Genomic DNA, 13,201 nt, shown 5'->3' with positions numbered 1-13,201 from the left:
GAAAGTAATAAGTAGAAGAAGATGAAGAAAGAATAAAAGTATAAAGTAGAGAATATAAAAAGAAAGAATATAAAGAGTAATAAACCAAAAGAGATGATAAAATATGAAAAGAATAATGAAATAAATTGAACATTTTATTGAAAAATACGAAATATTCAATAAAAAGTGTCTAATTTAATGATGCAAAGTAATTAATATTATTTTATTGATAAAAAAATATTTTATTCTTTTTTATGTTTTATTTATATGTATAATTTCATTATGATGTTTATTATATATTCAATCATATGTGTTATGTTATTATAACACGTAATAAATGATAAAATATAAAATAGAAATGATATGAATATATGATATAGAATATAAAAACAAAAGAATAATAAGAATAAATGATAAATAAAACGAGAAATGATAATAAATGATATAATAATAAAATCAAAGTATAAAAGATAAATTTAATATTAATATAAATCAAAAGAGAATAAATATAAATTGAAAATAGATATAAATGATAAGAATATAAAAGATGAATAAGATGAATAAACAAATACATTTAAATATAAAAGAATAACAATAAGAAAATCTAAATAATATAAACATAAAAATAATAAAATAAGAATAATATAATAATATAATATAATAATATAGATAATAAGAAGAATACAATGATATAAATAATATAAACAGAGAAATAAATATATAAAAATACGATAGATAAATAACATATAAATAAAAGAATATAAAGAATAAAAATAATTATGAATAATCAAATCATCTATTTCATTAATATTTCATACAAAATGAATAGAAATGATCATAAAATATAAACATAAATATATACAGATTGTATATTTATCATATTTTTTTTATTTTTTTATTTTTATTTTAGGAGCAAAATATAATAAATGGAATATTCTATGGATGCAAAAAAATTTGCATCTTTTTTCATTTTTGTAAATTATTTAGATACATTATTTCATTGCTTATTTTCGTTCCCAAGAAGAATGAAGTAATAAAATAATATCATCAAGATATGAATGTACATTTGAAATAGTTAGAACAATAAAAGAATATGACTTAAAGACATTGAAATATGAGAAATAAAAAATAGATAATAATTGTAAATGAAAAGAACGAATAAAGCACGTAGTAAAAGAAATAATAAAAATGAGTATAATGAAATATCAAACTATATAAAATAAGAATAATTCGATTATATTAATAAAATAATGAAAGAATAATAAAATAAAATATATTAATAAATTGAAATTGAATGAAATGAATAGTGAAATAATAAAATAGAGTGATAATGAAATGATAAGAAAATAACAAATGAAATAATGAAGAATATTAATATAAAAAACATAAACAATAAAATCAATGAAATAAATTAAATTTTTATATGAATTAACAAATCAATAATTATATTTTATGATAAATGAACTGATGTATTATTTGTAGTTATAAAATAATAACAAATGACCAATAAATATGAATTAGAATGTAGATAAGAAAATACAAATTAAATATGAAATAGTACATGAAAATATGACGAGAACAACTAAAATAAAATATAAAATAAATATAATGAAGGGATAAAGAATAAACTTGGAGAAGTAAAATGAAAATAACTAATAATAAAAATAAAAATGATAACATCAAAAGAAGAATATAAAATAAAGAAAATAATCAATGAAATGAAACAAAAAATAATCATTAAAAATGAAGTACCATATAGAAGTATCTAACGAATATTAAACCAAATAGAATGAATGAACAAATATCAAACAAACAAAACGAAACAGAAAAATACATATCTACTGAATCTCCTGAAAATTAATTTAAGAATTTTTATTATTTTTTATTTCTTGTTTCATAATATTTTTATTACTCAAATTATTTCACAACTATTAAACCAAATGAATTGAAATGAATGTGTTTAACATCATAAGTAATATCTATTTCACATTGAAAATTTATCAAATAAATTCATTGAATCAGATTAAAACAAAAGAAAGAAAAATCTAAAAATCAAAAGATAATAATAAACACATATAATTAACAAGAAACACATAATATGAATAAATATAAAATGAACACGTGTTAAATAACATAATAGTCATATCAATTAAATACACAATTAACAACATACTCATATTACATTGTTTATTCATTGACTTTGTTAAAATGTTAAACAAATAATAATGAACAAATCTAATTCATAATAATGTTTATCATAATGAAACTCATCATTATTAACAGTTATTTGATTGTTAAATACTTTGTTTCATTTCTATATGTTTAGAATGTTGATTTAAATACAATCAGTGTTAGTTGTATTTATAAAAGAATAATTAGTTTTGTTCATCTTAAAAATCTGAAAATATCAATGTTAATATTCATCTTCTTCACATCACTATTTGCACTCAACCCTGTTGACTTTTCAATGTCCAACAAATCACATGTGATACTAGACACTTACTTCAATGAATTATCTGATTATCGTTATTCACTCATCACTCGTTATGAAAAGACACGTCGTTTGTTTTTATTATTACTTACCCATCACATCCTGTTTGAAAACTGACTAAATTAACTCCAAAGCAAACCAATTTTTTGTAGATGCAAAAGTGTCTAATTCAACTATTCTTACTGCTTCATTTTTTGACCCACCACAGCATCCAAAATCAATCAATATCAATGAAAATATCATTGTTATCAACCAGGGTAAAGTCTATCACTACAAATACTCAACACCATCAAATATAACAGTCATGCCAACAAAGATTGATTTGACAAGTCCAATAGAAGTAATTGGTGAACAATTTGTTGTCTGTGTAGGAGGATGTTTGTAAAAATTCATAAGAAATACTAAACACAATAACAATATAGCCATTTCAATCTTCCAATCAAATGGACAGGTTGAAAATAAAACAGATATAGAATGTGGAGAATATCTTTCTCATGGACATGACATATTTGCAATCAAAAAAGGGATTGAAACACGACTATATAAAATACCACAGCTTAATATAATTTATTCCTATTCAATTAACAACACAAGCCCTACAGCATATCATGATCCTATGGTACTCAACATATTTGATGTTGCATATACAGCAATTACATCAAATAATATCATTGAAGTACGATCACCAAATGACTACAAAAGTGTTGAATATCTTAATATTCCTTTCTATCATCCAAATGACGTATTGTTTAATTCTAGTCAAACAAACATCCTTCAAACATATGGAAGTATAATTGTAATTGGATTATTTGGACATGATAATGGAAGTGGAGCAGTTGAAATGTATTATGACAACTATGCAGTTCTTCACAAACACCATATTAGATTTACAAAGATTGGAAGAATATCTATTGGAGAACATTATGACTTTAAAGGATATACTACCACATTAGATGGAGAAGAAGTTCTTGTTGGGGGAATGTATTCAAATATAAATGACCATCCATATGGAATTGATATACGAAATTCATTAAAAAAATACTGTAACCAGAATGATTGTACATGTCCAAATGGGTATTATCTCAATGAAGACACATGGAAATGCTATGTTGTGATTGACATTGGAAGTATTATCATTATTCAACTTATTTCTGTATTAATTTTCATTGCATCTATGATTCTTCTTGTAATTATATATCGAGGATGGGCGTTAGCATCACCAGCCATTCCCCCACTCATTACACCATCATGGCTCACATTTGGATTTAATGAGGAAGCACCAGTCCACACCCAAATAGAAGAAGCACTTACAATAACAAATGCATCTGACACATTAATGGAATGCAAAGTGGAAGTCCCCATCAGTTATCGAATTAGTTATTGTGCTAAACCGCAATACATTGACATTAAACCACATTCAAGTGAAAAAGTGAGAATATGCATTACAATAGAATGTAGTTGTCAACCAAATGAAGGAATTGTCATCAGTACAGGAGAATCTGCAGTGAGGATTCCATTAGTCATCAAAACAGTAGATGATTATGTGATTGATTCGGAAAATCTCATAGAACAAAGAATTAGATGTCAAAGTTGTATTGGTGTTTTTAGGGATTGTGTTTTTAAGTCACAAAATAAAGAAAGTGGAGTTGTACTAGCATTACCTTTAGAACCAGCATTACATGAGAGCAGTATAAATCATATTAAATCCCTAATAGTTGAATCCCAATATTTATGTTCTCCACAAAAAGTTGCACTATCTCCAAATGCATTAATTCTTGTTTACAACACATTTTATTCCACAATAAATGAATTAGACCAAAATAATGAAATTCTTATTATCAAAGTATGTTGTGATGCTATTGAAGGATTGATTGAATTAAAGAAAAAAGGGATTGTATTCAAACAACTATGTCAACACAATATTGTTGTTGTATCAACTGATCTGAAACAAGTGTGTGGAAAGTTAATTGGATGGGAATTACCATATCATCTATTTCCTCCATCACTTCATCCTTGCTGTCAAAAATATTCAAAAGAATGTGAAGATGGAGAAAATGAAGACATAAAAGCATTTGGAAATGTTTTGAGTCATTTACTGGATGAATCAAATCAGACAATTCATAAGATTTGTGAAGAATGCATTAAATGTACTGATACAGTCACATTGGAAAATATCAAAAACCAATTAATTTTGTATTTGAATCAAGTCCAACAAACAAGAACGAATCAAAACATAATTTACACATAAATTTTAATTGAATTAATTCGAGAATAGTTTTGAATAATGAAAAAGTAGAATAAAGTGATAAACTCAAAGAAGAAAGTGATTGTGTATAATTCTATTTGTTAATAAAAACAAAATGAATAACAAAAAATTAGTTTAAATTCCAATAACTATATTGTTTCAATAATAATGTTATAACCTTTACTAATATAATATAGTATTAAGTCAAAAATACTTAAATAACAATTATTTCTACTTTAAGTTTTTGAATAAACTACAGATTTATCACATTTAGTGCGTTAGTATAAAAATGAACGTTTAACTAATCTAACTTAATTTATGACATTTAATATATTACTTCTTTTAATACTCTCGCAGAAAAATCTAAATTCTGTTATTTTATTTTTACAATTGAACTTCTCAATTTTTTTTAACTTTGAATTTTATTAAACAAACTATCCAAATATCTTGATAATAATGTTATTTAAATAATGATTTTAAGTTAAAAATTAAAACCAAAACATTGTCTTAGCACATACAATATAGATTTATTAATATTTTTATATCAACCATTAAACTTTTTGTTATCATTTCTTCTTATTCTGATAATAATAAATTCAATTAGAATTTATTACTAACTACTACTATCCAATCTGTTAAAATTTTACACAAAGTATTATACAGAGTATTATTTGGTATTAATATAACTTTTTTTTCTAATTGACTTTTATAACAATAAAGAAAATTAATAAGAGATAATCTAATGCTGATGAAACAGAGAAATAATGAAGATTTTTTTTATTAAAACTTTAAATATTCCAACACGTTGTTGCTTTTCTTTTTTTTTATTTTTCCAGTTAGTAAATTAATGCAGTTATATTTTTTTTACAACAACTTGTTTGAATTTTACAAATAATAACCATCTTTTGTCTGATATACTGACATACTTTAAGTAGCATTGTAATTGTTATTTATCACAGAAAAAGAGTTTTATTGAACGAGAGATTAAAAGGATAGTGAAAAGAAAAAATAGAAAAAAAACCTAATCAAACCCTAGAAAGAAACCTAAAAATATAAAAAGGTCTAAAAAGAAATAAAAGAAAGAGGAATGAGTGATCTTATTGATCTTGCTACTAAAAGTTATGAAGAATATATGACATTAGTTGATGAGCAAGTTCATAAAAATTATCATGCCTGTACTAAAAAAATGAAAGAAATACAAAAATTAAGACTTGTTTGTGAAAGAGCTAGATATGAAGCTATGAGTAAATTTAATGAAGAGGCCAGTAAAATTTATGGTAGAATGAATGAAATCATTACAGGAAATGCTCAACCAACAGAAGACGAATTAGAAGGATATATTAAATCAGATGAACTTGTTGCACAAGAGGGATCACAATTTAATAAAGGAATTCCAGTTTTTTGGTTCCAAGTACTTAAAAATTCAATGTTATTTGATTCAGCCAATGGTTCTGAAGCTGATATTTCAGTATTAATTCATTTAAAGAATATTAGAATTGAATATATGCCATTAGAAGATGTTAAAAATAAAGATGGAGAAGATACATTAAAATATCATTATAAAGTTCATTTTGATTTTGAACCAAATGAATATTTCACTAATGAAACAATTACTGTTAGTGTTCAATGCAAATTATGTGAAGCTGAAGGAGAATTTGATGAACCTGCTGTTATTACTGAAACACCTATTGAATGGCATAAAGATAAAGACGTTAGATATAAATTGGTTAAAAGAAGAGGTGGTAAACGTGGAGGAAGAGGAAGACCAGCAGCTGCTGTTAGACAAAAAGTTGAATCATTCTTTGATTTGTTCTATACTCCAGCATTACCAGAAAATCTTAATTTAGAAGAGATGGAAGAAGTTGATGAAGATGTAATTATTTGCCATACTAATTTCAAAATCTTTATGGAACTTATTAACGAAGTTTATCCAATGGCTTTGAGTTTCTTCGATGAAAGTATGGCTGAACCAGATGATGAAGACATGGATGACGAAGATATGGATGATGATTGTGATGATGATTGCGATTGTGAAGGTCATGATGATGACGACGATGAAGAAGAAGATAAACCACATGGTAATACATCAAATACAACTGCTCCACCTGTACCACAAGAATGTCCACAACAATAAAAAATTTGCTTTAAGATTAGAATTGATTGGGATATTTTTTTTGATTGGATAACATTTATTTTAACGAAAATGAAAAATATTTAAAAATAGAATAATTCTAAAAATAGAATATAAATCGAAAAGGGAAAAGAAACTTTAAAGGGTAGTATAATGTCCGCAAAACCAATTGAAGTTACTAAGACAAAAGACACTCGTTCATCACGAAGTGCATCAACAGACTTTTCATCCCTATCTGGGAATGAAGGAAAAATAGATGAACAAAAGTATAATCCTGATCCAAGATATTCTGGATTATTTGATTCACCTAATAGTAGTGATTGTATTACTTGGACAACTGAAGCTGGGTGTGACTTTAAGATCATCCAAAAAGCAACATTAGAAAAATGTGTCCAAACAATGATGACGACAGAGTTTAACGATGGGTATTTTCAAGAATGTTTTGTATTGGCTTATAGATTAGTCACTACACCAGAGAGGTTATTAGAGTTACTTGGGATATTATTTGATCCAACAATTCCAGAAGGGATGTTATGGGAAAATTTTGTGAAAGATGTTATATCACCGTTAAGATTAAAAATTATGAATTTCGTAAGAATTTGGATAAAAAACGCTTGGAGAGATTTTGAAGGACAAACGGAGTTGATTGAAAAATTACAACAATTATTGGACCATTTTGAAGAATTTAATCCTAAAATGAGTAAAATCATCCAGAAGCAAATTGAAATGAAAAGAAACTATCCTAACAAACAGTCAAGTGAAGAGATAGATTTACCTTTATTTAAACCAATTACATTAGAAAAAAATGTTAAATTTTCTGGTGTTTTACAATTTCATTATAAAGAATTTGCAAGACAAATTAGTTTTCAACAAAATGAATTATTCAGAAAGATTCCTTACAACGAATTTCTTGGAAATGGTTGGATGAAAAAAGATAAAGAAGTATTGACACCAAATATTATGGCTTTAGTACGTTCATCTCAAAAATTATTTGGCTTTGTTCAAAACATTATTCTTACTGAAGAAAATGTAAAAATGAGAGCGGTTTTATTACATTATTTTATTCATGTATCAGAAGAAATGAAAAAATTAAATAATTTTGAAGGAATGAAAGCTGTACTAAGTGCATTAGAATCATCACCAATTTATCGGTTGAAAGATACGTGGGATGGAATATTACCTGAAGATAAAGAAACTGAGTTGAGTTTAAATAAATTATGTGACCAAGAAAAAAATTTTAGTAAATTAAGAGAAATGATGAAAATTGCAGTTCCACCTTGTTTACCATTTTTAGGTTCAACAATGAGTGACTTAGTATTTACAACTGATGGAAATAAACAAGGAGATAAGTTATTAATTAACTGGTTTAAAATAAGAAGTATAGGTAATTTAGTTAAGGAAATAATGGTTAAACAAGCAATTGGATATCCAGTTAAAAGATATAATGAAATAATGAATTTTTATAATAGCTACAAAATAGAAGAAGACCAAGACAAGTTGTATGATATTTCTATAACACTTGAAACAAAAAGAGGGGAAATAAATAATGAACTTGAAAAGAAGATTGCAAAATTAAAAAAAGAGGGAAATACTAAAATCAAGAAATATATAAAATATCTTTCAAAATAAAAACCAGGAAAAAACATTTTTTAAAGTAATTTAATATGATTAAAATATGTTATTTAAATTTAGAATTGAAAAAAAAAAACATGAAACAATTTGAGGAATTTTAAAGAGAACTGATAATAAAATTGAGATTTTAATTTAATAAAATAGTAAATTAAACTATTTAAGGAAATTGAGGAAAGGGGATGAAAATATAAATAACAAAGACAGGAGATATTTAAAGGGATAAAACTATCACAAATTAATCATATTCATGAGCTCAACACAAGTTGTTAGAGATATTTTACAAGTTGCTAAAGGAATGTTACCTCCAAGTCAACAGTCTACACAAAATATAAGAAGTATCGAGGAAATGGCACGTAGCCTTGTTGCTCAAAAAACTCATAATATTCAAAGAGAAAAGACAGAAGAAGAAAAAGAAAAAGAAAGAGAAGCTGAACAATTTAAAAAGCATGTAGAAGAAGTATTAAAACAAGAAAAAGAAAGAATGATAAAATCCACTGAAGTTTCAAATCAAAGATGTGCTTTCTTTGAAAAATATGAAGAATGTGTTAATATCACTAAATTCAATAAGAAACCAGAAATTATTATTACTGGAATTCAAGGCTCTGGTAAATCAGAATTAGTTGAAGGTATTGTAGGAATGCCTATTGAATATATTAATACTTCTACTGCAACAACTGTTCCTATAGTTATAGAAACTATTTATAAACGTGGAGTAGAATGTAAATGCTTTTTCTTTATAGAAAATGAATGGAAAGAAGTTACAGTTGATGAAGTTCCTAAGTTAATAGAAAAAAGATGCTATGAAAATAGACCAATTGGGTTTGAAGAAGTACTTATAAAAATAGAATCTCAAAATGTTATTCCTTTAAAAATAGTTGATCTTCCAGGTTTTGTTGAAGAACAAAATGAAACTCAAACAAAAGTAGAGAAACTGTGGGAGAAATATGTAACAGAAGAAGAAGGAAAAATTATTCTTTGTGTTGAAAAATCAACAGAAGAACGTGGGGAAAATTCTTGTGAAAGTTGGGTCATAGAAAAAAAGAACATCCATAAAAATGTTGTGATAGTACAAAGTAAATTTGATAATAGAATTACTCAGGTTAAAGATAAAGAAGAGATGAAAGCATATCTTGATGGTGAAACAGAAAAATGTAAATATTTCTATGTTTCTTTCTTAAATAAAAGGGGATTAACTATCAAAGGATTTCAGGAGTCTCTTCAAGAAAAACAAATAGATGATTTAAGAAGACTAGTAACTATGGGAATTAATGAGGAATATTTTAAGAAAGTTGGAGTCTGGAGATTAAATTCATTTCTTAAGGAGGAAGTTATTAATGAGTATATGAAAGGGATTAATGAAATGAGTAATTCTTTAAAAAAGCAAATTGAAGGCACTGACCAAGAAATACATAGCTTAGAAGAAGAAAAAGAGAGCAATGATGTAGATGAACTTAAAAGAGGATTAAATAATTCAGTTAGTAGCCTTGGAAATTTAATTGTACAACTTATCACTGGTGAATGTACCATAAGCCCAAAAGAGTATGGAGAGACAATGGAAGAAGAAAGAGCTCAAGTCAAATGTGAAAAATGGCCTGGAGTTGGTTCTGAGATTAATATTGTAGGTAGTGGGATGAAATTATATGGAGGTGCTCAGTATGAAAGGTTATTAAGAGAAACAGAAGCAGCTTTACTAACAATGGAACTACCAATACCAACTGCTGATGAAGTTTGTGTTGCTATGGGTATTCATGCAATTGGAGGAATGTTGAATGGTGGAGAAAGAGTTATTAGTGTTGTTATTAAAACGAAGGCATCACGTGCATTACTTCCTATTATCTCAATATTGGTACAAAGAATTACACATGTTTTTGAGAGATTGTTTAATGTTGCACTTGATGTAATAGAAAAAGTATTTGGAGAAAAGAGTTCGTTACAAAATGGAGAGTTGAGTAATGCTCTAAAAGAAGTTTATATTAACTTCGCTAAAGAAAAGTTACGACGTTGTGAAAAAATGTTGAAAGATGATTTAAATTCTTTTGTAAGTGTTGTTGATTGGAGTATGTTATCAAGCACAACAACAGTCATGGAAGAAGAGAATGATGATGAAAAAACACAAGATGAAGAAGAACTAAAACCAGTTGATCATAATCAAAAAATTAAAGAGCGAGTTCAAAAAATGATGGAAGAACGAGACAAAAATGAAGTGAAACTATTTCAAGAATTAAGAAATATCAATGGAGCGGACTCTCACTCATCTATTTGTAAAATTTGTCAACGGGTGTTTGGAGTTATTCGAGATAGTTTTTGGAGAAATGCACGAAGTAAGTTAAATGCATACTTCCTTCAACCTATGATTGGGGAATTAAAAGAAGAATTATCTAGACAAATTCCTACATTAGGAAATATTTTAACTGTACACAAAAAAAGTACTGAAGAAGTTGAAGATGAACTTAATAAATTGAATAAACAAAAGAAACAACTATGTGAAGACTATGAAAGGGTTATGGAGGTTAAAAATTTATTACTTTCAATTCAATCCAAAAATCCATCTCAACCACCCCCTAACTTTGAAAGTCCAATGAAAAAAAGAGTATTGTTTTAATTGATAGTTTTTTTATAATAAAAAGAATTACGGTTATAATAGAAAGAAAAAAGAACTTTATTATTTTAGTACTATTGTAAAATAAAAAAGGAATGGGTTTTAACTCATTAGATTGTTTTCAATTAAAATTAATTTGCGGAAACATTCATAAAGAAGAGGTGATTAAAAAGTTCATTTTTGTTAGTAAGAAATGTGCAATATCTGTTGCCACATTAAAATTTAATCCTATTCGAAAAACAGAATTATTTAATGGACTTCAAGTACAACGGTTGTATAGTGTTGAAGATGTTATTGATCCACGTGTTAAAGGGGTAGAAGTTTTATGTGATGTGTCTTATGGGGCAATGGAGTCTGTGAAAGAAATGATTATTAAGAAGTGGAATAGGGAGAATAAGAAAGAAGAACAAATGAATGTATATTTCAACCGAATTGTTTTAACACCTGAAGACGCTAAGAAGATTAATGAAGATGGAGAAGGAATCAAAATACCAACTGAAGTCAATACGATATCTGATGGGTGTTTAAGATTATTTACTGGAAAAGAAAAGATGATAATAGGAAGTGGTATGGAAGCAGAATCTATTATGATGCTTGTAGATGTTGGGGTTAAGAAGATTCATATTATAGGAGAATGGAAAGGGATTTTAGATGAACGAGCAATGGGAATTGTTATTGGAAATATTAAGAAATGGAAATTTAATTGTAAAGATGCTGAAGAATGGAAAACTAAAACAATTAATGAAGTTGGAATGACTGGACTAAATAAAATATATATAAAAGATGGTGTAAATTATATTGAAGAAAATGCATTTCATTTACAAACAAATTTAATGGAAATAGAACTTCCAACAAGTGTTGTTTTTATTGGAAAAAATGCACTTCCTGAAAACCTTAGTTCATTAGAATTTAGTCAAAGTTTAATTGTAGAAAGAGCTGCATTTTGGGTATCAGAAAAAGTAAATAAATATCATGGAAAATGTGAACAAATAATTTTTACTAAAGACGATAAAAGAAGATGGATAGAAATGAATAAAGGAAATAAATGTATTTCTATTCCTTCACAAGTTTCATTTATTGGGAAAGATTGTTTCAAAGGAAATAAAGAATTAACTGAAATTCAATTTGGTAATGAAATTCATTGTTTTGAAGAAGGATGTTTTGAGGGAAATCAAATGAATTTATATCTTAAAAATGTTGAGTTTATTGATAAAACAGCATTTAAAAATGCTTTAATTAAAAGCATTTCATTAAATGAAAAATGTAGTATTGAATTAAATGCATTTGAAAATGCTTGTATTGATGAAATTAGAATGAGTTCAAATCAAGTAATGTTATTAATTCCTAAGTTATTAAGAGCTCAAAAGATAAATAAAATATTATTTAATAATCTAAGTAGTTCATCTTTAATAAATAAAGAATTTAAAGAACAAGTATGTTATAGAATTGGAGAAATGATAAGACGAGGTGGAATTAAATGTACTAATGTTGTATTAGAACAAGATGACCTTATTGAATATGCAGAACATCATCCATTTGACTGTGACATGATTAAAGAATTAAATGTAACATATATTGAATTTAAAAAGGTAACTTTACCTTACTCAATTAATGCCTTAGGAAGAAGAGTCTTCTCTGATTGTTGTTCATTAACTTCAATTGAGTTTCATTCTAAAATGGTTTCTATGGAAAAAAGATGTTTAGAACATTGTGTTTCATTAAAATCATTGGTTATTCCAACTTCAGTAACAAACATTGAGAATAAATGTTTCGCTCAATGTTCACAATTATCAAAAATTGTTCTTCCACCATTGAAAGTATTACCAAAAGGATTATTCTATAATTGTGGATTTAAAGAATTTGATGTTCCTAAAGGAGTATCTGCAATTGGAAATGATTGTTTTGCAGAATGTTATTCATTAACTAAAGTTAATTTACCAGATGGTATTGTTTCAATTGGAAAACATGCATTTGAAAATTGTATTAAATTAAAGAGTATAAATATCCCTTCTACAATAAAAGAATTTGGAAAAGGGTGTTTTGTTAATTGTTCATTGGCAGTAAATACTTTGTACGTTCCTGAAGAAGCATGGGTTAAAAAAGAAAAATTCTAAAAAAAAAAAA

The 13,201-nt window shown here is 26.1% G+C and overlaps 5 protein-coding genes across 5 annotated transcripts; all 5 read left to right on the top strand.

Moving 5' to 3' along the window:
- Positions 1-2,774: 2,774 nt before the first annotated feature.
- On the top strand, positions 2,775-4,718 carry EHI_139470 (uncharacterized protein; the record flags this gene model as incomplete). Its single annotated transcript, XM_646212.2, has 2 exons — positions 2,775-2,847; positions 2,893-4,718. The coding sequence occupies 2 exons, from the start codon at positions 2,775-2,777 to the stop codon at positions 4,716-4,718; spliced, it is 1,899 nt and encodes a 632-aa protein (XP_651304.2).
- Positions 4,719-5,802: 1,084 nt separating this feature from the next.
- EHI_139460 (nucleosome assembly protein, putative) lies at positions 5,803-6,849 on the top strand (the record flags this gene model as incomplete). Its single annotated transcript, XM_646213.1, has 1 exon — positions 5,803-6,849. One exon carries the CDS (start codon positions 5,803-5,805, stop codon positions 6,847-6,849), a length of 1,047 nt encoding a protein of 348 aa, XP_651305.1.
- Positions 6,850-6,999: 150 nt separating this feature from the next.
- Positions 7,000-8,475, top strand: EHI_139450 (Ras guanine nucleotide exchange factor, putative; the record flags this gene model as incomplete). The annotated part of the gene is made up of 1 exon (XM_646214.1): positions 7,000-8,475. One exon carries the CDS (start codon positions 7,000-7,002, stop codon positions 8,473-8,475), a length of 1,476 nt encoding a protein of 491 aa, XP_651306.1.
- Positions 8,476-8,725: 250 nt separating this feature from the next.
- Positions 8,726-11,080, top strand: EHI_139440 (uncharacterized protein; the record flags this gene model as incomplete). Its single annotated transcript, XM_646215.1, has 1 exon — positions 8,726-11,080. One exon carries the CDS (start codon positions 8,726-8,728, stop codon positions 11,078-11,080), a length of 2,355 nt encoding a protein of 784 aa, XP_651307.1.
- A 92-nt stretch (positions 11,081-11,172) lies between these two features.
- EHI_139430 (uncharacterized protein) lies at positions 11,173-13,191 on the top strand (the record flags this gene model as incomplete). The annotated part of the gene is made up of 1 exon (XM_646216.1): positions 11,173-13,191. The coding sequence occupies one exon, from the start codon at positions 11,173-11,175 to the stop codon at positions 13,189-13,191; it is 2,019 nt and encodes a 672-aa protein (XP_651308.1).
- Positions 13,192-13,201: the final 10 nt, after the last annotated feature.

The sequence above is a fragment of the Entamoeba histolytica genome, genomic scaffold (assembly GCF_000208925.1).
Source record: "Entamoeba histolytica HM-1:IMSS scf_1104750518423 genomic scaffold, whole genome shotgun sequence".
Classification (NCBI taxonomy): Eukaryota; Evosea; order Mastigamoebida; family Endamoebidae; genus Entamoeba; species Entamoeba histolytica.
This window is presented reverse-complemented; position numbering and strand designations above follow the sequence as displayed.